The sequence below is a fragment of the Hippichthys cyanospilos genome, chromosome 22 (genome assembly GCF_059441005.1).
Source record: "Hippichthys cyanospilos isolate Australia breed blue-spotted pipefish chromosome 22, RoL_Hcya_1.0, whole genome shotgun sequence".
In the NCBI taxonomy this organism is placed as follows: Eukaryota; Metazoa; Chordata; class Actinopteri; order Syngnathiformes; family Syngnathidae; genus Hippichthys; species Hippichthys cyanospilos.
The window spans coordinates 286,804-312,242 of record NC_142390.1 but is presented as its reverse complement, the minus strand read 5'-3'; the positions used below and the strand labels follow the sequence as shown (position 1 = coordinate 312,242).

The 25,439-nt window shown below is 52.2% G+C and overlaps 2 protein-coding genes across 15 annotated transcripts in view; one reads left to right on the top strand and one right to left on the bottom strand.

The window, feature by feature from the left end:
- Window positions 1–25,439, top strand: part of arhgef39 (Rho guanine nucleotide exchange factor 39) — an 85,742-nt gene that overhangs the window by 770 nt on the left and 59,533 nt on the right. The gene's annotated exons all lie outside the window — the stretch shown is intronic.
- Window positions 4,702–25,439, bottom strand: part of lmo3 (LIM domain only 3) — a 29,381-nt gene continuing 8,643 nt past the window's right edge. For both annotated transcript variants that reach the window (XM_088406202.1, XM_088406201.1), the window contains exons 3-4: window positions 12,274–12,399; window positions 4,702–6,517 (exon numbers count right to left, since the gene is read on the bottom strand). In XM_088406202.1, coding sequence (XP_088262328.1) covers window positions 6,412–6,517; window positions 12,274–12,399 — 232 coding nt within the window. In that variant the 3' untranslated portion in view covers window positions 4,702–6,411. The remainder of the gene's footprint in view (window positions 6,518–12,273; window positions 12,400–25,439) is intronic.

Genomic DNA, 25,439 nt, shown 5'->3' with positions numbered 1-25,439 from the left:
TTAACCGAGGAAAGGGTATAACAGGATATGTTTTTTTCGATTTGGGGGGAAAAATCAGTGAAACTTGAACCACGATATAGCGATGGATCGCTGCATACGGCAATGTTCTATTTTTCACCTTATAACTGAGTGTCATGACTTTCTTTCCCCGGGTGTTTTTCCCCATAATTGCCACTTTAATTTCACAGTCCGAAACGGTCAATTTAATCAAACTCCCTTGATGTATGCAATGCCCTCACGGTGGTGCTCTGTTGCCTTCAGCTTGATCCCACAAGGCCGCTTTCGCCCGGGAACCAAGACCACGATAAAACTCAAATTCCAAACGGCAATCGCAATGAAATCGCAAGGAAGTAGCTCTCGCTTTCCCAAAGGTCGGCGACCCCTGTTTTAAATGGATAGGACAAGGAAGCGGAACCGACGAAAGTTCCTCCTTTGCATAATGACATTCTCCGAATTAAAATGAGCGCGCTAGCCGAAAGGTTCGCGCCCCGGCGGAAGCCCTTGGGCTCCCCGCGTTTTCTGCGTTCCTTGATGCCGATACCGAGAGTTGTTCAGATCCTCCATCTGCCCCGTTTGATTACACTCGTCCTCCGGAGAGGGGTGCAAAGAGGCACAGTGGCCTTTTGAGTCTCTTCCAGCATTTCCCCGCCGTTTCATTGCATCTAACCAAACGAGCCGGGTGGGAAAATTGCCTTTTCGATAATCCGGCCCGCCTTTTTCATCCTGAAAGGTTTTCTGAAGGTTATTGTCGGGAATAAGGCGGCTCCTATACCCCCCGCCGATAACAATCATCTTTCCAATTTGTTTGAGATCAGGTCATACGGAAAGAGCGCTTCATAAACACGCGGGGTCGACGGCCGCGAAGGGCGGGAGGGCGGCATCGCCGTAGCGACGGCCGAGCGGGAGGAAAACAAACAAAACGACGCGGGTCTCCGTTACTAAAAAACACAAGACCCCCAAGCCTCCTCCGTTTCCAAAACGGCAAGACCGGCTCCAAGTTTGATTCGGATCACTGAACCCGTTCTTCCGCGTAATTAACGAAGCGAGCGTTTGAAACGTTGACTTGGCGGCGGCCAGAGCACGCAGCGCGACATTTCTCGTCCTCAGCCTTTTGAGGGTGTCCCGGAACTAAAAAGTTGTTGAAGGATTTCAAGGCTATCCAATGAAATGTCAGCATCGAGCTCACGGGCGAGTTTCTTCCGAGCGTAAACTGGGATCGGGAGCGGCAGTAAACAGCTTGAAGCCATGTTTGCGATGAAGACACTGGCCCTTAAAGGAGACATTATACAAAATGGACTTTTTAATCGTTTGCGTTTGAAGAGTTGTGTCTCCGGAGTGCCTGCCCACCCATGCAATTGAATCTTTATGGGCTGGCGCTTTATGTGGGCCGGGGGCATAGGGCTAGATTAGCGCCGTTCATTAGCGGTCCGGGTCAGCCGGCGTCTCGGGCAGGATCTCCAAAACACCGGCTATGTCTGGGCCGGGAAATTCTCTTGTGCGTCTACCTGCAAACTATGGCGTGCGTGGAAAACCCCAGGACCCGTTTAACCCTATTTGTGATACTTGAAATGGCTTTTGCCGGGCAGGTGAGCGTTTGCGTAGGAGGGCCGATCGCTGTGATTTTCCTCGCGCGCCCGACCTCCGGCCGGGGTCGTCAACGGGCATCCGGCGGGAGTTACGCCGGCGCTTCAAAAGTACGCCGCAACGAATCCCGATAGCGGATGGGTCGACGGGGTCGGATTCGCCAATTAAAGGCGAGGCGCGCAACCGGCACCTCGCCGACGTCCGTCCCGTCCCGATTGTCGACATTCTGCCGGGTGGGGTCGCCACTCCATATTAACGGTTTTAATTGCCCTAACCTTCACTAATCCCCGATGTTATCGCCCGGGTATTTGCATGATTATGAAAGGTTTAAACAATAGAACAAATGCAAATATCACAGAGGATTACCCTCAAATGAAAGCGCGCGGGTTAACGACGGAAGCGCAAGCCACCGACGGAATTAGCAGGAAAGCTCTCCCCCTGAGATACGTGACCCGACTGACAAGATTTTCGGATCCAGGTCCCCGGTCCGCTTCGGGCTCGGGGCCTTTCCGAGCGGGGTCCGCGCGCTAGCTTTCAGTCCGGTCCGACGGACGTCATTCCGTTGTTCCCGCGAGTTTGATAGTCGGCGCGGCTCGTGAGCTACAGCGTACGATTAAAATCGAAACAGGCGAACCAAGTCCGTCCTATTTTTATTTCATCTCCGAAGAAATCGTTATTCCATTGACCCCGGTAGCGCGCGGCCTTCTTGGGAGCTGTCTAATCGTTGAAAGGATCAAGTACGCCGGGGTCTTGCACTCAAATCCGACCCGAAAATACCAAATCCATTATCACCGTAATAAAGAGCTAATGACCCAACAACTGGAATTTATTTGCCGGGGCGCCCGTCTCCTTGAAAGGGCCAAAGGATAAGGAGTCATTAAAGCGGCGTTATCTGGTCCAGATAGCATTGGCATGTCTGTAAAGATCATTATTTTTGCCCCTGGAGCCGTTTGGCAAAGGAGAGCGGCGCTAACTCCGGGGTCAGCATTAACGCAGGCACCGAGACGCTAACGATACACAGCCTGGCAGCCGATGCTTTTTCTAAACGCTCCTAACGGCCGCGGACGGGGACGTGGGGGACGTGGGGGGCGTGGGGGGCGTGGGCTTTTTCTCCGGCCCCGGGCGACCCGGCGCAGCTCTCCAGAGCTTCTCCGCGCTTTGCTTGCACCCCGAGCGGACGGGAGGAGTTTTGGGAGGACGGCCCGGTCATGCCACCTTGGGAAAGGGGGCGGCGGCGGAACTCTCCCTCGCGCGATCAAACCCTTCAAAGATGTCACTGGAACAGACGAGCGGGAAGAACGTTGCATGGGGAAAGCTGTAGAATACACGCGGGACTACGTTTTGGATTGTCTTTGCCGTGTTTTGGAGCGCGAAAAAAGGTAGGGCCATAAATCACTTGGTGCGACCAAACAACACGGCGGCGCCGTTCCATTTATCTGCGGGGGGGGGGGCAAACATACATGACAAAGTGAGCGTGCGCGGTTCTGCCACAAAGCCCTCCTTTATTCAACGGCGCGTCTGGTAAACGGCCGTGGCGAGAGACAAGGCGGCCCTAATGATGGCGGGCTATCAGCGTTAGGATTCGGAGAAGGGGAGGGGGGCCGGGGGCGACGTCTGACTCGGGAACGGGCCGGGCAAAATAACGCATGACGCGTGTCCGCCATTAGTGCGAATCCTCCCCGCGGTTGGCGCACTTTCTTTTAATTTGGCTTGGCTGTAATCTCCCATCGACTGGAGTGTTTTCATCTACTAAAGGACTTTCAACAGCTTGAGCCTAATCAAAGACGCTCTCCCTTTTTTTCCCCGTGTCTCCGGATAAGGAAATTCAATTAGCTTAATTGGGCTGGATATTATCCTCTGTAATGTGAGGGAAGCGTGGCTTTCGCCAAAACGACACGGGGCACTTTGGAAGCACCTTGCTAATTAGGGCAATAACTTGAATCCAAATGTTTTACCTCCGCATTCCAGACGATTCCAAATTGAAATCCAGGTAATTAGTCGAAATAACCCACCCGCGCGAGGAGGCGGCTCGACTCCATCTTGAAGGCCGCTGACGGCAAAGTAGAAATGAAGCCTTTCCTCGGCTTCCGCGCTCGACGCGTAATGGCGCGGAAATAGCGGATACCTTTTTATTTTTCGCTTCCTTTTTACATCTGAAAGAAAGAAACGGATAAGCAGAAGCGTTAGAACAAAGTCTGAGCATCCTTTTTTTTCTTTTTTTTGCAATCTAAAGAAACAAACAACAATGTTGAACTCGCCAGCGTTTCCTTGCCGGCGACAAGAATGGCTGCCGTGCGAAGTACTCGCGTGGCCGTTCTTCTTTTTTCTCTTATGCAGCGTGCGATGACGCTGGTGGCCAGCGCTCCTCTTAACTCCAAGCTTATTGAGCAGCGCAGGAATGAAGCGTGAGCGTTCGGCGGGAGTGTCGCAAAGATCTCGCCCTTTCCGAAATACAAGGGGGGAAATACTTACAGCAGACTGTTGTGCCACCCATCTTTTATTTATTAAACACAAATTAGCAATAAATGACTTCAATTAATTTGCTCTCCACGAAAACAAAACCAAACTGTACCGCTCCGGCATCATATATGGCATTGAAATGCATAGGATTAGATTTGCGGATACCGACCCACTCAGGTTTTCCAAAAAATTCAAATGCATTCGAATGAGTAGTGTTACACATTATTCACCTACCAAGGGCCCTGATACAATTATCTCAATTGTTGCACTTTCAAACTTCTTGCGTGGATAAAACACGGCGTTTTGTAGCGGTTCTTTACTTCGAGATATCTGCAGCCCCCCCCCCCCCCAACCCCGAAGCAGCAGAGACAACAAACCGAGGAAATTATTGCACTTGAAATCAGTCATATATCATAAGCCGCAACATGCTCCGTCGGTTAGGGTAATAGACAGAGAAAAGTGGCTTTTTTTGTCTGATGGCTGGTTTGCATCTAATGCTGCGCCCTTGAGCTAGATGCTTAACCTTAGCAGCTCCGGCAAACGCCGCGCCTTGTAAATGGCTCCCAGTGGAAACCCATCTTCAGATAGGAATTTCTCCCGTCAGTTGTTTATTTTGCCCCCTACCAAACGGCAGAAGAAAAGACACTAAACTCTGCGTAACACAATAAAACTGTATTACATTTGTGCTTGAAATTATTACAATTACAGTATTTACAAGCGTTGTCCTAAAAATAAACATCTCATGCTGGATGACACATAAAAAGAAAGAATTGTACAATAGGCAGGCAAAAGGAAATACTTTTTTTCTTTTTTGAAATACATTTTACAGAGGGCGTTCCGAAGTCGAGATTGAACGGCGAGCGCAAGCTAGACGGGTCGAGATGATGAGTCGCGCATCCGCCGTGGATGGTATTCAAGTATGGGCGTGCTGAACGCACCAAATTCAGAACTGCTTAAATAAATACGCCAGTCAGAGGGAAGGGCCGCACCGCGGCGGCAGCCGCCGTCGGCTTCTCCGTACGCTTGAATAAATACACCCCCGCCCGACCCCTAACTCTATTCCCCTCAAAAAGACCATCCCAAACCTGGCGCTTGAATACCGAGAGAAGTAGTCGGGAATACAACGCGTCCACTCCCAATGACTGCTTTCGGCGCCAAGGATCCATTTTTATCGGTCTGGCGATGAATGAATGAAATCGTTCGCTTTCGTCGATAGGTAAACATTTTGGGAAGGGAATCAAGACGTTGCTCAAAGGTCTCGTCCGGTGATTTTTCCTTGTGTGAGGCGCGATGGCTGGAGAAAACTAAGCCTCCCCCAAAAAATCTCAATTTAGTCCAGTTCGCAGCGCCGACCGGCTCTCTCCCGCTTCGAAAACCAGCGGCGGTCAGGTTCATAAGGCCTTGTCACTTTTATCAATATTGTCATTGGCGGTTAAATTCCAACTTCGATTCGTTTTCGCCGGCTGCGCACCTCAAGGAGGTTTCGGTTTTTCACGTTGTTGGAGGGCGGAGCGTTCGGTTGGCGACCGCCGACGTTTCAAAGATTCACCCTCGTCCAGTTCGACCCTGACATGGCATCGGGATTTCGGCCCTTGGGCATTACTGCGCTCGCCCCTCCCCGTTCGACGACCACTGGCCGACGATTAAAACGAGGAGGACCGAACCCCGGTATTCCACAAGTAGAAAGTTTGTCAAGTTCTGCTATTTAGCTAAGGTTATAAAAAGTACAATGAACACACCGCCCGCCATCCAGGAATTTTGCACATCAATCATATTGTCAGTAAAAATGATTACTTTGAAAAATGTCACATAGCTTGATGTCGAGGTTGACCGTGGCCAGACTCCAAAGACCGAACCAAGACCGCATGAGAAAAGCGAACGAAGAGCGATAGACCCGCTCGCGCACCCGCACAAGAATTAAATTATTTTTTTGAAGCTCCTCTGTTTACACTCGACAACATCCGGTAAAAAGGTGTTTATCCCAAAGATACACTGATTGACAATACCTCTGCGTACTTTAGATTCAAGTAGTTGGAGCGTGCAGTCCTTGTCCTAAAAGGTGACCCCGAGGCATGGAAATACTGTCCAACAACTTGCTTTGGGCCCTTTTCGTTTGCCAGGAGGACAAACAAAGAAAAAGTCCGCTTTGGGGGGGGCGCCGCCTGCTGCGTGGCAGTCTCTATGGCTATGCTGTACAGTTGAGTACCCGGCCTTCCGGATGGGGTTTCCTTATGTACACGTGGGGGACAGGAGCCGGACGGGAAGCCGTAGTGCTTTTCCTGCGTGATTGCGAGCTTTCCGTCGGTCTTCTCCCACTCCTTCCTCTTGCTTTTGCCCCCCTGCCCCCCCGACCCCCTCTCATGAGGGTCAGCGCACTTGGGGGGCATAGCCCTCCTTCATCAGTCCCTCTTCGTAGTCCGTCTGGCACAGGATCATGTTGTTCTTCAGGAAGAACTTGTCTCCCACGCAAAACCTGCGCGACACGAGAGGAGAAGGCAGAAGCGCGTCATTGACACCCAACCTGTAGGCCGGCAAGGCTGCGGCGCCGGCTCGCCTTTGGGGGATAAAACCCCTTCGGCCGCAAATTGAACAACTTCGAGAAAGCGCGGTGGGTTTCGGGGTGCGTCTTTGTTCGGTTCCCATCGAACCCCCTTCACATCGCATCCTCGCGAGCGGGGGCCCGCGGTGTTTTTTGACCTTTCTGTGCCGCGCCAAGCGGAGATGATGCCCAACGAGAGTCTCGCTTGTCTCGCTCGTCACCCTTCGGGTCGGACGAGGTCGGCCGTCGACGGTGCCCCTGTTTACCGGAGGGTACGGGGGTGGCGGTTTCTCCTCTCGTTTGACTTTCGACGGATGCTCGGAAAACACGATTCATAGCCGCGAGCTGCGTGATGGCATGCGTACCCGACATGCTCGTTGTGTTTATTCGGCGCCCGAGGGCAGATTGAGAGCATGATTTGTTACATCCGTTTGGGACCAATTAACAGATAGGCGGTAAAAGGTGAGACCGGTGCGTTTTGGGAAAGAAGGCAAAAGGCACGCTCCAAGGAAGGCATTATAATTGCTCGGGAAAACATTCTGTGAAGCTCGGAAATTGTCGGGAAACGCCATATAGGCAAGCGCTTTTCACACGTACGGTTTACCCCAGAAGTACTGGTTAGCTGCTCTAAGGTGCCGGGCGCCAGTGAACGACTGGAGCGCCTTAAAGATCGAAATTGCGGAATCTTAAATGATCTCGCAAGTGCACAGGCAGGCGACGGCGGGCCAGGCTACGAGTCGTGCGCTCCCTCTTCCGCGCTCCGGTTCAGAGGCGAGCGGCTGTATTTTGGACGTTGGAGACGTCCGCGGGAGGCCGGCTTACTCCAGAGTCTAATGCGTTACGTATGAGGGGTGCGCCGTCTTGGGCAATTTGTTTTTACCGCACACCATACCGGCACACCATACCGACGCGCGGCAGTTTACTTCCCGGTTGAGGTCAAATTTCTACATATTGCCACTTGAAAATAAACACGAGAAAGTCTATTATTTTTCTGCTTACACTGTGTCCACTCCTATAATGACCTCATGTCAGCCTGTTTTTTTTTTTACACTCCTTCGCTACTCCAGTCGAATTGTCCCCCCCCCTTTCACCTCCCCCTGCTCGTTTCCTAGCCCCTATTTCACACAGACAAATTGTTTCTGCTCGGTGAAATGTCAACAGCATATGTGACATCTGTGCGCCAATTTTGATGAGGATATTACACTGGGGCCCATCACAGGCGTGTCTAATAAAGGCCGTTTTACCGCCCCCGACTATTTCCAGTTTCTAGAACAAACAATAGCCGAGTGTACTTTCTATACACGGTCAGGTTTGGAAAGCAATCTGTTGTTAGTGCAACTTGAAATATAAATAGCAGGAAATTACGGTTGCTAACGGCAACCGTGGCAACTACGCGTTAGCCTTTACACTATGGAAAAGCTGTAGAGAATTTATGACGGGCGCGATTATTTCATTGAAAGTTGAAAATCCAATAAAAAGGGATCAAATAGCCAGCCGTTTGCTGGCCGTATTATCCGCTTTTACTAATGAGGCCCATTAAAAGAGTCCCTCGGCATCATTAATACAATCCTGCGCCTGCTTGTATTCGTATTATGGATCGGAGTCATACAGGCGCTTACCGCGCATGCAGTCATCGTCCTCTGACGCTGTCTTCATCCCTCCCTTTCGCTTTCTTTACCGAGAGGTGAGTGTGACTAATGAGTCTTTAGAGACCTCTTGTCGTAGGTGGGGGGGTGGGGGGGGGCTTCCGCAGGCGCACACTTAAAAGATGCATTGCGATGCCAGCTATATGCCCCGGAGGCGCGCGTTAACTAGAGTAGTCGCTTTCCACTCAAATGAGGAAACGGGAGAAAAAGGGAGCGGCGCCACACGTCCTTAGCGTTCCAAATACTCAGCCTCATGAATGGGACCGCGCCTCTGGACCATCAGAGAATTTGCCTTGAAAATCTTTGCTTTTCCCGCTTCCCGGCGGGTCAGGCGTCATCAGGACGGCGAAGCGCGCTTTTCTTGCATTAAACTGAATGCGGGATGGACGCATGCCAATAATCAGGTTGACTACCGACATTTTCCCGAGGGCAAGTTGATGGACTCTAAATTTTCTTGGCCGATCATCCTGCGACGTGGGCACAGGCCCTTCTCCGAAAGCCACCGGGGCAAGAAAGTCCTCCGAGCGTCGTCAACAATTTGGCGTTACCGATCACGCGCTTCTGCATTGACTAGCCGTCACGAAGGGGCGGAGCAAGAGAACGACGGCGGGTTATTCTTCGCCGCCCGTGTGTTTCCGGCCCTTTTGTTCCTGCCGGTTTTCCTACAACTTGTATGCTACCGTAGTATGTTGGTTGTACCTTCCTGTTTTCGTCGATGGTCCGCTCCCTCCCGCCCGTTTGGCGTGTATTTTCCGCGTCGACGGTTTTGTGTCGCTCTACTCCGCATTTTGGGTCTGATTTTCTGTTGTACATTGCTTTTTGTGTATTTTCCACACTGCGCACGCGCTTATTAAATTATAATTAAATAATTAATTAAGTAATGAATTAAACTTTGTTCAAAGATTCTGCGAGCCTCCCGTCCGTTTGGGGTCCTATCTCCGTTGGAGCGTCGGGGTTCATTCCTGACACACCGGGGGGAGGGAACTGAAAAGTCGAGGGACGGCTGCCGTATTCCGGTTTTGACGAACTATTTTCCGCCTGTGTATTTTCTACGGATGCCCCGCCTCTCCTAAATCAGCCTCGGTTACGACATGTCCGACGCAGTCCCGCCGGGTCTTTCCGAGGTCGCCAAACGGTTAGTCGCGCCTCTCGTCGTTCCGGGGCAGAATCGTCGTAACTATTAACGAGTGCGCATCTACCGGATCAGGACGCGCGAAGCCGACCCGGCTCTCCGAGTAGTCCTCCCCGCACGAGGCTCGCAGTTCTCATACACAAAGTGACAACTGTGTCCCTTATTGCCTATTAGGCCCCCGTCTAACAAGCCTGACTCATGACATACAAGGCACCCGCGGCTGAGCTTTGCCGCGCCGAACCCAATTGGCGTCAGCCTCTCATTCCGAGGCCCCCACTCCCCCACAAGCGAGCCCCTTATCAGCACTGACCTTCGCCTGCGCTGTCACCCATCCTGCTCCAACCTTCCTCCGGCCTCCCCAGACCGTGGCCTCCAGCTCATCAGGGAGAAATTGGGCCAGCGCCGGCTAGATGATGAGGCCGGACGACAGCCTCATCGATTAGCTGTCCCCCGCGGCTGATCTGCGGCTAACCGCTTGCCGGATGGAGGCTCATATCTCCTTCCTTATTCCCAACACCTCTTTTCGGAAGCGGCGGCGCGTTCCTTTCGGCTCCGGCTTCCTCCCCGCCGCTCGGGTCGGGAGAATAACGGGCCCCGCGATCGGGAAGGTCGCGACGCTAGATTTATGTTTGCTTTAAAGGAGTGAGGCCGCACCGGGTGCAGACGCGAGGAATCGGGGCTGATGTAGAATCCTATATTTTCACTGACGGACCGCCGACAGGGGGGCTGCGGCTCCCCTTTGCTCGATAACATTTCAAAGTCGTGCTCGGAGTGGGGGGGGGGGGGCGGTCAGGCAGATGCACGCGTAAGATAACCGGTGAGGCTTTTCCATTTATCGCGCTCTTCATTGCTTTGCCTTCACCGCAATACATAGATGGCTGTCAATTTGACAGTGATGGCGACAAAGAACAAAGGTCACGGTCACTCGCTCCCTTGCGCTAATTGGCCCATGGCTTAAGCGAGGCCTCTAATAGCTGAGCGCGGCGATGACTATTAGAGTCCTAAAGTGATGGAATCAGAATAATCACTGGCTTCTTGCGTTCCACTTCCAACGGAAGACGCGGCTTGATAAATGCAGTCTGCGGGGGCGGGGGGAGCGGGCTGGATGTTCATACGTGATTGTAGCAATTCAACCTTCAAACGGCAATTTGCGCTGCGGCTGACCTGGAGGAGCCACGGATAATTACACCGCCTGACCCCTGCCGACCCGCCGATCGCCTGCTCTGTTTATCAGATTTCACATTTTCTGACGACGTTCCACAGAGAAATCTCCGGGCCATTTGCGAGATGGATTAGATTGCTTTATTGAAGGGCCTGTCGAGGGAACGGGTCAATGGGAGGGAAGGGGAGGGGAGGGGGGCGTGGCGGGGGCGTACTTTGCTGTTTGTTTGAGGCCGGGAAATGAGAGGGCACGGAGCCGATGCCAATGAGCAAGGCGAGCGGCGGGATCGGTATGCCAGACATTTTCTCACCATCCCAAACATAAAGTATTGGGGGAAAGGGAGATCCCCGGAGAGCCCAGCGCAATTTGCTGAAGGTCAATCTAGTAATCGTTGAGCGTCTAACCTCAATGCCTTTCCCTCTACAAAGACAACACAAACAACGACCATGAGTCGGAGCCTTGCGAGATTACCGTTTTCAATGATGGAGAATCGGAGATGCCTAGAGGTACAACTATGAATGCAGTTTCAGAGGTAAATGAATAAATCGCACCACTCCCAGAAAGTTGTTTTGAATGATCCTGTCGACGTCTCAATTAGTTTGTGTGAAATGCTGAAAAAAATAAACCCCCCAAAAACCTGTCCGTAAAAGCCATTATTCAAATGTGGGGGGGGGCAAGCTGAATTCCAGTAAATCTAACAGAATTTCTCAACGCGTAGGTAAAAAGCGTGTCTAAATATTTTTGGTCAAAAATAGCATTTGCCGGCTGCAAATCGCTAGCAACAAACTGGAAAAGAAAAAGTCAAAGCTGACGAACGGCTTCAATTAAATCCGGCGCCACACCATAAACCGCGGCCAGACTCCGGCAAAACTTGTGATGGGCATCTAAACGGCGCCTGCGAAACACGCAAACGTCAATTTGATTCAACAGTTGGTCAGCCGCCTTAATGTAAAAAGAAAGATTTGCCTGCGCCTAAGTGGCTTTTAATGCGGGCGAGCGGAGTGGGCCTGCCCGGGTCTAGCTGATGAAGATTAGCTGACTTCTTCTATTAGCAGAGGCTGTCTGGTGCAGCCGGCTGAAGTGGCAAGACAATAACCCGGTGCTAATTGCGCGGAACCGGGTCCCCCGCCTTTTAGTATGCGCCGCGCGGGGAGTCATCTTCTTCCGTTGGGATCGCGCCTTCTTAGCGCCTTTGCCGACGCAAACTCGGCTGCGCCCTATGCGGACGCGCCCTATGCGATATATACCGCGTCATTAGGCCGGAACAGAATGGAGGTCTTCCCTCGCAAATACGGCAATCGCTTTTTGAAGAAACCAATGACCTTTCTTTTTCTCCCGTTCTTTGACAATCAATTATTTAGCCTCGTGCGGTATTTTGCACAGTGCTTTGATCTTTACATCAAAGGCACGAAGGGAAAGCGTTTGAAAAAGTCACTAGGGGGCTGAAATTTCACCCGGATGGTGACAACATGTCAAAGTTGAACGTGACACGACGGCTTAGTCATCACGCGAGCGGGCGTGTGCCATTCCTCGCCAATGCCTCTGCTCTACCTAATTTTGCAACTGAGCTCTAACATTTTTGATGGCTGCGTTCTCGACAACGGCTTCGTACCTAACGCGGTTCCAGATCGTATATGGGGTCACTTGCCAGAGTGCTAAATCTCCCCGCGTTCGACTATCGGCGGCGGGCTAAGTCAGCCTCCGCGCCTCTTCCCCGAGCAGCCGTTTGGCCGCCTGTTCCATCACTCACCTTTGATTGCAGAGCTGGCACGCGAAGCAGTCCAGGTGGTAGACGTTCTCTTTGGCTCTCATGACCATCTCGAAGGCCGGAATTAGCTTACTGCAGGCGGCGCAGTTCCCCGTCACGCCAAACAACCTGCGCCACATCCAACACTAACGTCAGCGTCTACAAGCGTGCGAGTTTGCGCGCTTCCCAGACGGGCCGCAAACGGCTTTGGCTACGTCTATGTTTGGCTCTTTCGCGGCCCTTATTCCGGAAGACGTACGGCGGAGGTTCAATGGCGGCGACTAACTGCGAAAGCGAAAGTCCAGTGAGGAAGTCTTTTTCCATGACTAAACTTCAAAATGTTGAAAGAACCCCCCCCCAAAAAAAAAAAGCTATAAGCGCACGTCTTCACATTTGTAGACTGACGCTGCATATATTAGAGTTTTACGATGATCTATTTTCTATCTGACTAATTTTGTTCAGGGTCGTCATCAGAGTGGGGACGGAATTTTCGAGCGCCGCGCTTTAAATGCGGGGTCGTGACGGAGCTCTAACTGGAATGTGTTTTTGACAACGCTTCCACTAATACAAAGTTAAGACGGAGCGTTCTGTGACAACACCCCATGAAATCATTCGGTGCAAGCCGTTTTCGGAACCTCTTTTACTTATCTGACCTGACTTTTTTTTTTTTTAATTCATAAATCAGTACCTGGGATTGAATATCGTAGCTCTTAAGAGTCATAAAAATACATTTTTGAGATTGAATTAGGTCAAATGAATAGAGATGCCATGAATGACCCCCCCCCAACCCCGAGTAACCATTTTTGTCATATTTTTTTCCGGATAAAAACACCCAGTCATGACATCATGAAATTGTTTAAAGAAATACTGTGGTGTTTGGGCTAAAGCGGAATAGGAATTGCCGCATACAGAGCGCACCGGGTTAATAATTGTTTGAAGGTCTGCAAAATGAAGGGACTCGACGTTTTCAACGCGACGCGGCTTTTCTTGTGTTCGTTTGACAGGCGGCAAAAGCCAGAGTGCCAAAACCCCGCCCATAAGGACCGGTAGAGGGACGGGGCCAAAAAAGCCGGATCGGGGTCGGCCGAAGCGCAAAACAAAGCAAACGCGGGGCCGAAATAGACGGGACGCGGCGTCCGCCGCCGCCCGGGGAGGACCCTATTATTTCTCTGCCCGCTCCAGGGACTTTAACGGGAGTGTTCGTTAGCGATTCAGGGCTGTTACGACACAGCGACCTAGAGCGGGCTACAAGGGAGAAAAGGCTCCGATAAGGAAATCATGGAAGAAAATAAGCTATTAAGCAGACTTCTTGGGGCACTCGTTGTTAAAATGATAAAACGGCGCGCCGCTCTCGGAGTCCGTAAGAGACTGATAAATGATCTCGGGATATGCAGGCTTGTTTATTAACCTTGGCAAAGTATGTTTCCCGGAGGCGCGGGAAGCGGATAGATGGCGGCCTCGCGACTACCCGCGGAATGGAGGGCCGCTGTCCACGCGCCTTCAGACGATGCAACGCGCCCAAAACGGAGAAGGCCTCTTCCCCGGATTAGGACCCGCTTAATTCAAAGAATTACGCCTCCTCCTTTGAGCCCTCTAAATTTAGATACGTTATCTCGTCTTTCCTTTTCCCGCCGAGAGGCGCTCGTGGCAAACGATGACTTCTCTCCTCACAAAGAAGGGTAATTGATCTAAAAAAGGAAAACAAGAAAGAGCCAGATATGATAGATTCGGCGCCAGATAATGAGCACGTGCGCCGGAGCCTAACGGCGCCGCTTTGTATCGCGCCGTACGACAGTCGCGGCGAGACGCCGCTTACTCCGCGGGGGCCAATGTCCTCGTCTCGCGCTAACCCCGATCATTTGCGAGTAGCGCGCTCTCGAGGCCCCGCCGTTGTAAACGATGGAAGGTATCGGCGTCGGGGGCTCCGCGTCCGAACGCCGCTCCCTTTCGCCCTTTACTTTGCGCCGTCCGGTCCTGGAATTGGCCCCTTTAAAAAGTCGGTCGCAATCGATAACGAAGGAAACGGTGCTCGGAGGTCAGATTCGGAGGAAAACAAACGGCTCGATACGATGGCTTCCGCTTTATCTATGTTGGAAAAGGCCAAGAGCGACGCCTCTGCTCCGTTGGAGGCCATTCCTCCGTCGTCGCCGCCTCCGGGGCGTGCGCTTCTCCCACTTTTTACCCGGTTGAAATGGCCCGTGTTTTCAAAAAAAAAAAAAAAACAGCCCCGAAAGGCGCGTTCACTACAAGCGCGGGTCTTCGGAGCTTTACGCGATTTACCGTGCTTTTGGGACGCAAGGATCAGAAGTCTCATTGAACGCCTCTATTTTGGGATATTTCGGGTCGGGCATATTACTGCATCTCATTGAAACAGGAGCAAGAAAAAAAATGCCATTCTATTTGTTCTTTCTATGCACAGAAATGTTCAACGCCGTCAAATACGGTACGATTGAACTACAGATGCTTCAAGCTTCACTGGAATGCATGGGATTGGAGTGCACTTGCATCTTGAATAGCCTTAATCTGATTTGTAGTTGCGACAATGCTGCGATTATTCCGATAATCGCAAACTTTGAGAATTACCGCGCTACGCGCAAACACATCCGTGTCCACAAACACATTTGGCAAATGACCGTCGACCTCCGGATCCCGTTTTTAGAGCTTTATAACGCCGAATAGAAAAAAAGAAAGGATCAATCAGCTGAAAAGAACGCGATTGCCGATGACACGATCGGGACGTCAAACGCTTCTGTCGGAAATGAAGGCGTACTCCTAATTCCCGCACGTTCCCCCTTCCTCCCGGTAGATGAGATGAGGTCCTTGGACTCGTCAGCAGTTAACGTGTTTATTTTGACACTTGAAGAATTTATAAAAATATTACATCGGATAAACGGCCCTAAAAGTTTTAGGACGGCGGCAGTTTGACCCCGGAAATGATTACTTCTATTGCCTTATTTCCTTTGGGAAAAACTGCCCTCAAAAAAAAAAAAGAGGTTAGGATTAAAGTTCTAATTTGATTCTTTTTTTTAAAGCCATCATTTTAAGCTTCGACAGCAGCAGAAACATTCAATCTTCGATAATGTTTTCCAGCCCGTGAGCAGCATTTTTCTTGCGTCGGTGATGGATGTGCTTATTGGGGGCGGGGGCCCTAAGACCCCCCAGGTTCCCAAACAGACCTCCCGGCTGCTTCTCATCCACTTGTTTGCTGCATAATTCATTTGCTACCTATGCGCTACATTAAGCGCCGCCTTAAATGATTCACGGTCGCCTTGGGGCCGCTGCTGGCTTCCGGGGACAGCGCACGCCTTTGCTTCTGGAACGGGCCCGTATTTTTTTTTTTTTTTTCCGGCGGCGGATCGGGTGCGGCCAAGGGGCTTCAAGGCGGCGGGAGGGGAGACGCGTACCCGCCGCCGCCCTTCCGTCCTTCGGCGGCCGTGCCAGTTGACGTCCCGGACGCTAATGGCTCTCGGGGGAGAAGGCGAATTAAGGGCGCTTTTGCTCGTAACGAATTCAAAGGCGTAGGCTGGCGCGCAATCGGAGGATGACGGCTTAGAGGCCGAGGAGCCCCAGCCCGCCGTTCGATACCTTTAACTCCGCGTTCGAATTGCGAAGAAATAAATAGGCCTCGTCTCTTATTCTAACAGCCGCCTGTTAGGGGGATGACAATGTGCAAGAGCGGGTTTGACATACACTTCATATCCACGGCTGACGGGACAGCATGTATATTTAAAGGCCCCCAAATTCAAATTCTCGCTTTGCGCCAATCCGAATATGAAAGGCTATCGATGCGGTCTGTGCTCAGTACCTCCTGTCGTCGGTCGGAAGGCGTTGGCGGCGCGTCACGGCCCGGTACGGCTCAGTGGTACCTATTTGATGAGTGGAGCAAAAGAACCCACGTACCAATTAAATTCTTCCGCGCGGCTTTACCCGATCGGGGTCCGCCGGGCGCTGGTCTCCTTTGGCGAATGCACGCGCGGTGTCACGCCAGATGGATTGTTTCAGCTTTGGCCAAATAAGCTCGTGCGGTATTGTGACCATTTTTGGGTGGTCTTGCCACCTTGAAATTTGACCTTGTCTTCTGGGTGAATTTTCAGCTTTCCACGCTTTTCCAAAAGATTGGAGAAAATACCAGTCAAGGCTTCAAATGCAATGTATTTACCCTTCAAAATTGAAACAAAAGGTTTGCCTTTACAAGGGTGACGAGTGCGCATAGACGCAAATGCCGAAACTAACGTTGCAACGGCAAATTTGTTTGAAAATTTGCCCATCATCTTACTTGGGATATAAGATCCAGGCAGCCTCATTGTCGCCAACAGAGCTGTTCCATTTTTCCGATATCCTGTGTCTAAAACGGACGCGTACTATGTCCTATTTCAGGTACATGTGATCATTTCGATCCAGGGAAACGGCACCATAGTACTTCTTTCCCCAGAATGTTTTTCAAACACAGACACGCGGATAAAACGGGTGCGTTTTGAGTTATGCGGTAATAATACGGGGGTCGAAAAGGAGGTAAATTCAAAGCGCCCGAGGAGGGGTGCGAAAACTCCTCGGACGGCGTTCGGCATTGCGAGGAGCGGTCGAGTCCCGCTCGTCCTTTCCGATTCCAGCCGCGGCGTCCCCCTCCCCCCGATCTCCGTCTTCGCCGTCCCTCCCGCCACTCGCCGTGCATTCATCAGCTGCCGGATTAGAATTTGTTTCCTCGCAAACCATTGATCATCGGCCTATTACTAGGCAAATGACAGTTAATTACCCACTACATTAACCACCGGGACCCGGGGAGCGACTCGCCGTGCCATCAGTCAACATGATGAATGTGGCAAGTTCAGTAATGCGTGGCCATTCCCTCGTCCGCCTGCCACGCCGAGAACAACCCCGGGATCTCGCTCGCAGGCACCCCGGGAAAATCTATGCTAATCTGCATAATTACAGGCTCGGGGTTAATAACAGACAAATGATTTGTTGCGTCTCAAGGCCGGCTTTTTTTTCTTTCTTTCTTTTTTTAACGGGATCGGGCGCCGTCGGTTCGCCGGGCGGCCTGTCGGTAACTGGGAATTTACTCCCGGGGAGTCCGTCCAACGAATTCACCGATGTCACGGCCGGCGTTCTAAGATACCCACCCGCGCAGTGAGGGAAGTTACAACTGGGCGGGGCGGGAAGGGGGAGACAGTTGAAAGTGGCAGAAGTAATCAGACTCTGCCGTTCTTCAATTTAATACCCCCGGCCTGTGTGATTGTCAGTGATTAAACAACGTTCCGGGGCAAAATTATTTCAATTACCGCGGCCGCGACCTGGGAATTGTCCGCGGGATAAGATTTTCTTCCTCGGGCGCCCCGACTCGCCTGGCTGCCAGCCTCCATCGGTTCTCATCTGCACCTGGACTCTGATATCCTAATGATGAATTATGGCCCGCTCTGCGGGCGGGCGGGCGGGCGGGGGGGGGGGGTATACAAGGCGGCCTTCCTTCCCCCACTAACTGTCAGCTCAACGAGACGCCACCTAATTAGCTCCCGTATAACCTCTGCCGAGAGATTTAACAACATCTGCTTTTCTACGTGAAGCAACTTTCACGAGATAAGCCGTACGTGCAAGGTCGCGTTCTTTCTTACTTGGAGCAAGTATTCACAGAGACCCTCGTTGCTTGCGACTATACCCGCTGCCGGGTAAAACAAATAACAGTCTGAGCGTTCTGAGTTACCCCCGTGCACCGGTATGACCCTTTCCGGGTCACGTTCTTCCACACCCTTAAGTGTTTTAGCCAGGGAGTGGCAGTGCGACAAGTACGTCGAAATTTGAAACGCTGTCACCATCCGGGTGGCGTTTTAGCTCCCGACCGGCGTCTTTCAATGCTTTCCTTTTCCAAGCGCTTCTCTAACGAGCCGCCCGCCTCATACAAGTTGTGTAGCGACGTTCGAAAAACGGGGCGGGACAATCGTATAGGTATTATCCAATTTATGACACGACGAGCCAAAGACTTGACCCGATTTTTGGAGAGTAAGACGGTTTTTTGGCAGGACCTCCCGGCCGCCCGCCCGCTCCTTTTTGAGGACGACTAAAACCAAAGAATCCCAGCAGATGTGTCGCCGGATAGGCGCTCTCCCAGCGCCGGCCCACCTGCTATAGCGACGCCGGGCGCCAGATAGTGGCACGCGCGAGCCCTGCAATTATCTGCACCAAACACGCACAGTCCCATGAGTCATCGCTCTTCACAGCTAATTTAACTAATCTCCACTGGAGGGGATGATCCAAAAGAATAATGCATCCGGGGGAAGTAAGCATTTTAGTCCGATAGCAAAAAAAATAAAAAGAATTCCGAATCGGCGGCGGCGCCCACGCAAAGACAAAAAGGTGAAGAAAAGTAGCAAGATTATAAAGGCCGTTTTCCATTTGGAATTTTCAAGAGAAAAGGCAGCATTGCGTCCACCAAGAAAAATTGGCGCCGCCGACCCAGATGGAAAGTGGACGTTTTGATGTACACGGAGGAACGCTTATTCCCAAGTGGGCCGCGCCAATAAAATCATGCCAGGAGGCGTTTATGTGACTTTGAAACGTCAACTTAGAAATTTTCTCCAAAATAGTACAAGCATCAACGTTCAAACATTAACGTTACCGTCAAACATTTTTCATTTATTAAAAAAGAATTCCGCTCATTTTCACACTCGACAAAATCATCGCGTCAAAGCCGTTTGCGGCTCGGAACCGGCCCGCCGGCGATATGATCGACGATACCAAATGGAAAGTCACATTAGAGTTAGCCCACGTTTTGCGCAGGCCTACGTCATCCCAATACGTATTGAGAAGGAAGAACGCAAATATATTTGTTCCTAATCGACTGGAATGCGTCCGTGGGGCTTTTTTTTCTCCCGCCCCCAAGTACTTTCAAATACTCTTCCGGAACAATATTGCAAAGCCTTTGTTTTATGTTGGGGCTTGTCTTGGGAGTGGAATGAAATGTTTTTTTTTCTGACTCGCACTTTTAATGAGCCGCTTTGGCCACGTTAAAGTATCCTTTAAACGTAGAGGCTTGGCCGCCATTAACCCTTCCCCCCCATCGCCGCACGCCGAGCAATTACCTCGCCAATAATGCACCAATGTGCCAACGCCAATTTCCTGTAATTACTCCGGGCTTTTCAGGCGTAATGTGAAAGTGCTGCGGGGTCAGAGCGGGCGCCGGTGATTGCGTCTGAAGGAGGGCCACGCGCATCGCAGGCTCTGTTTTCCGCCCCGTTTAAGTGTCCCCGCGAGGGGGGGGGGTTGGTTTTGTGTAGCGGAGGTCAAGAGCGCCTCTTTTGTTTTGCTTCCCAAAAGTTTGGAAGGAATGCCATCTGATGGAATAAAATGACGGGCCCTCGACGGCAAAATCCTTTCGGGTGCAGCCGCAATTCAGGAGAAGCTCTCGGGGAACTCTTTGTCCTTCCCTTTTGCTCTTTTACGGCTGGAATACCATTGGTGGGTTAGGGTTTATTGTTAGTTATAATTTAAACTCGCCTCGGCTTAATATCGCCATTACCGCCATCTACCAAGATGGAATATACAACGACGTCTTCCAAGGCATGGCAAACGTCGCTCTGGCGACGGGCGGCGCGCACGTACGGCACGGCGTATCCCCAAGATGCTTTATCTCGGCCCGTCGACGCCTTGTTGAAACGTTAACGTGCACCGGAACGGCCAAATATTCCCGGCGCTCCCTTCGACCGCATGGGCCATTGCCATCTTTTTCACCTTGGTCCGGTTTTGTAATCGCCCCGTCGGCTACCCTCCGGGGGAAATCCCCGAGAACGGCCCGCGGAAAAGGTCGACTTTTTTGTTATCGTCTCCGTTTTACGCGAATCCAAGACGGTTCTTCTTTTGGAGGAATTATTGCGAGCGATGCTGGTGTACAAAGCGGAGTGTTGATGCAATCCCAGCGGGCGCCATGACAGACGTTTGAGTGACTCACGCAGTCGTATTGTTCACCCTAGCGTGACGCTCGGCGTCATGACTTTTTATTCCGCGTTAAAAGGTCCGGATAGGTCAAGCTGTGAAACAAGGGCAATATTGCGAAGGAACACGCGGCGATGAAACGAATGGGATCATACAAGGCAAGCGGGTTTGGCCGGAATTCCCGAAAGCATTCAAATCTCTAAGCTAGGACGCACCAATGTTGTCGGGCGACCCGATGAAGTTGTTAATTCCTTTGTCGAGTGACTTGCTTGTGGATGCGGCCCGGCCGGGCCGAGGGCAAAGCGGCGTGTGGCATTTGCATTCCGCTCTTTCTTTTGGCGTCCTCATGAATAAATCAGGCTCCTACAATTGCCACATTTACATCTCATTTCACCGCCACGGGGACCGGCTCGACTCGGTTGAGCAAAAGCGGACTTCTCCGTTGCGGCGCGCGTTATCTGCCACGTTCAGGTTTTACAAAGCCCGGCATCAAAAACATCGCGGCGCGTCCTCAAAGCCGCCGCGACGAAAAGAAAAAGGCTAGGATAAGGCCCCTTCCCGACCTGGAATAACTCAGCCGGCGCCCGATCGCAAGGTCCGGCGGCTAGCGGCGCGGAAGGGGTTGGGCGCCGGGGGATGCGCAACGGTGTCTGGCAGTTCCGCTAGGTTGCCCACTAATTGAGAAGTCGCTCAGGGGTTGAGCGCAGGTCTGGCAGCCCCGCCCCAACCATTCCAATAACGCCCGTAAGTGGGGCCGACACCCACCAATCGGCGGTTTCCACGCCTTTGGCGCCGTCGCCGGCTCGTCTCCGCTCGCACCCCTACTCCATCTCCATAAAGGCCTCATTAAGCGGGGACGGCGCGCGCGTTACCGCGCTAATTGCCGGCCAAACCCGAGCGAGCGAGCGGCCGATGGGGTTCCGCCGCTCCCGCGCTTCCATAATGGGGCTCGACTCAACCTCTTGACTCTCTTCAGTACCGCGGGCTAGCCCATTTAAGTCGGACACAATGACACGCCGTAGTTTGGACTCAGTGGGGAAGATGGCCAGTGTGCGAATGCGGCAGAATCTGCTGCTACGTGACTTCTTTTAAGCTGCGGCGGATCCCGGGCCGCCGCTCGGGTCTCCGCCGAATGGTTTGTGATCCGGTATCTCCGCGTGTGAGCGCCTCCACCCCTAATATTCCGTCTGTTGTGGGCACAATTCCAGGTCCGTGTTCATCTACGACGTCAGCCGCACGTCTTTCCACCTTCGCGACGATTAAGCATCGACCGGCTCGGGAAAAAGCGGCTTCTTTGGGCAGCGCCGCGGCATTATGCGCATTCTCGCAAAACGCAAAATAAGAGCAGCGTATGCCAAAACCTGCGTGGACGGAGGGAGGGAGGCGGGAGGGAGGGAGGGAGGGAGGGAGGGAGGGAGGGAGGGAGCGCTGCACCGCCGCGAGAGGTAAACAGCGGGCCCGTTATCGTCCTCAGACACGCTGGCATAACAGACGAAGACGCCAACTATGTTGCGGCCTGGGCTGGAGGCCTGCCACCGCAGACGCCGGCGCAATTTGCACCAAAACTTTGTTTTGCTCTGCATTTAACTCTGTCCCAATAACAAGAAGAAAAAGCTCCGCACAACATTTTTGGAGCGTGGGAAGTCACGCGTCCCTGAAATACGGTATATCGCAGCACACCCATTCCGCTTGTACCGGACTTGATCCGAAACTCTTCAATATTCTACATCCCCCGTCATCTCCCTTGTTTTTTTAAACTATCGTACCATTTGCCTTTTTATCATACCGTGAGGCGCGCCGGATCACAAAGACTTTCCTGGGAAATTTGCGCACGTAAGGCGCTAAAATGGTGCGGCAGCTTATACGGCGGACCTGTCTACAAACTGCTCTGGGCAGCACATGAAAAGAAACGAAGCGGTACAGCAAACAGGGCACCTTTCTCCAATCGCGATTTGCCTTTCAGCCATATTTTTGCCAACCCGTAATCGTCCGCGGACAGATGTAAAGCGGCCCGCTTTCCGGACCGCGAGGTGAACGTAAACGGGAATCAATTGGGATCCAAAACCATGACGTCTTGGTATTTAGGCCTACTGCTGATTTTGGAGGAAAATTCAAGGAATAAATGCGTTTACGGAACAAAAATCTCTTCTTCCTCCATCAAAGAACTTGCCGCGGAAAATGGGAAATAGATGGGAATTAAAAGTGCGCTTAATCTGTAAAAGCCTTGGCCAAGAGGAAAGGAGATATTAATATATGCATGGAAATGACCTGCGGCACTGGCAGTATAAGAGGGGCCGGCGGAGGTCAAATAGGCGGCAAACTGCACTCGAGTTGAATTAAAAAGACGGGGGGGGGGGGCATCATTTTGGAGCGGACGGCAAAGATTACCGTTCAATGAGAAGCTCTTCGGGTGGGCCCGCGTCCTCCTTTCCCATGAGGCCCCGCGCCGTCTTCTCATCCCTTTGACGGCAATATAGAGCGTTTATTAGGGCCGCCAAGGTTAATGCGGAAGGAGAGAGCGTATCGCGCGGTCGGGACGGGCGCCACTCGCCCAAAGTTCCGATTCACTTATCGGGTAATCGACTTCTCCCGCGCCTAATGAAAAGCCCGCAAAGTGGCACGCGGCGGCTCCCGCCGTTTCAAAACTCGATTTGCTCGAATGAATTTAACACAACGGGAGTCAATATTCATTACGGGGAGGTCCGCTCGGTCCAAGGGGTTGGCGATCGGGACGCGCTACTATATTGCAAAGTAACGCGAGATGATGGATGTGTTCAATTGCGCAAAGTAACTGACTCGATGAATGAATTTTTCATGACCCTGCTTGATGCGTTTGGGACAGAGAATTAGATAAGCCCGCCGCCGCGGCCGTGTAGCCAAAGGCCCCGAGGGCGGCGCTTTTGGAATTCTTGCTTTGGCCCACTTCTCTGCAAATTTAAACAAAGGCCCTCTCTGCAATCCTACCGCAATGACAGCAATTTGGGCCCGACCGAGGCATGCTATTCTTCACCAAAGTATGGAGAATCCGTTTTGAGTGACGCCTCGAGGTTGCGTCCTCATCGTACAATAGAAGGGGCGCGAGGGCAGGTGGGAACGCGGCATCCCGAAGACGCGGGCGGCGAAAAAAAAACCTGGGAGAATTACATAAGTCTAGCAAGAATACGTGACGGTGGGAAATCAATAGAGCAACAATAACAACACATAAAGGCGCGGGCGGCACAAGCCGACCATTACAGTAAACGCCGCGTTCGGCTGGAGTGAGCCGTCTATTCGCCGGTGAGTAATCATCTCACCGGCTAATACGCCACAGGAGAATCGCATGAAAAAACAGTCGCCGGCCAACTTTACTTTGGAAGAAAGTTCAGCCTTCCAACGCGGGTTCATCGTCCGACCGACCGAACTGAGCGCTTGACCCTTGCGCGGGATTTTGACCGGGGTTCTTCCACGTCAGTCTCTCGGTATTTTAGCTAAGGGGTGGCGCACTCCCGCCAGCCGGAGAACTAAGCTGAACCTCGCCGTCCGGGTGAAATTTCTGCTCCCCCGTGCCTTCTTTCGACGCTTTCCCTTTGACGTAAAATTGCACGTTAAATCGGATGGGCGGCGGGCGTGGCAAAATTCACCAAGTCTCGCCCGTTTGCCGATTTTTGTGCCATCGAAGAAAACGACGACTTGTTTTGTCCGAGCGCCGTCGCGTGCCGCGAGCTGCTTTACAAGGCGCGAGCGTTGAAAACGGAGGGCGGGTCGCGGAGCTCAATGTTCTGACAAATAAGCAGGTCGGGGGGCCGCCCGCCCTCCCGCAATTAACATTTCTGGCAGCCGGGGCGACGTACAGCCGCTCGCGACCGGCGCCCCGACGGTAAAAGCCAAGGTCGCCGTCTTTGAAAAAAACAAACCCGCATCATTTTTGCCTGTCTTCTGCAGCAGCATCCGCGCTTCTTTCTTTTAGCATTAAGCCGGCGGACTCGTCGGCTATCGAATACGCAAAAACCGCTCGCTTGTCTTTGAAGCAATTGTAAATTCCGGCTGCGGGCTTCTTCTTCGCGTTCCTTCAAAGTGACGTCAGGCGGCGCCGCTCTCGCTTCCATTACAACGCAAACAGTAGCAGCGTTCCACCGCCTAAGCAAAACGAGCAACAATCCACCCGTCGGTTTTCTGTTCCCGTTCACGTCCGCGCGGCCTGCTAGCCCGACTGGTTCGGGGCGTCCGCAGCTTGAGCGGGGCAGGATTCAGGGCTAACGCCGACAACGTCTTGCGCAACCTTTCGTTGGGCCGTGTTATTTGGACGAGGCCAAAAAGGACTTTTTCCCTCCGCCGCCGTCTTGCACGCGGCTCCTCTCGCTTTAACGGCCCGCACACACCGGCAGATCCTCCTCCGGAGATGCGCGGGAGGAAGCGCGCGGCGGCATCTCGGGCGCCTTCCCATCCCCGACGCAAACACCGGAGCGCTTTTCCACCTTTTACGCTCGGCCGTTAAGACGTAAAGCTAATAGCCGTAATTGCCGCCTTTATTGCACGCTGTCCTTAATCCTAACGCGCGGCCGTCGGGAACCCCCGCAAAAATTGCCGATGGGCGCGCCGACCGCGGATGTCCGTTTCTGATAATATCTTGCGCGTCTTGCCGCGACCTGAGAATTCCTATTGAATCCGAGCGGAAAGGAACGGGGGCCGTCGGCGGCGCTTCCCGTTATGCTATTTACGGTTCGGCCACGCTTTCACAACCTTAATTATTTCCAGTGTAATCTCAAAGAGACGAGCTAATTATGCGGCGCCGCTAAAATGGTTATAAACCCTCATGAATTGCGCTAACAAGAGATATCCCGTAATGTGTCTGCGATTAGCATTGCTCTCATTTTTATGTTCCCCGCTTCCCGACCGAGGATTGGCTCCCCGAAAAAGCTCATTTGCAAGTCTCGCCGTCGCCCCCATTTGCCGCAGCAGCCAAAATTCGCCAAGAAATAATCAGGCGAGACACGCCGGACGATAAGCCGCCGGTTGTGGGATGTTCACGCGCAACGATGGTATGTGCACCTTTTGTCATTGATTTCCGCTCACTGCGACGTCCAATCTTCAACACGTTATTTTTGACACGAAACTAATAGACGCGGCGATGTCACCTTTTCTTTTTTTTTCTGAGGGATACAATGAAATTTGTTGGCTTGCACTTTTCTCCCCCCTTGCTTGGTAAAAAAGTACAAAGGAAAAGGGCTCCCCAAAGTTTGGGAAAAGGTTGGCTTCAAAGCACCAGG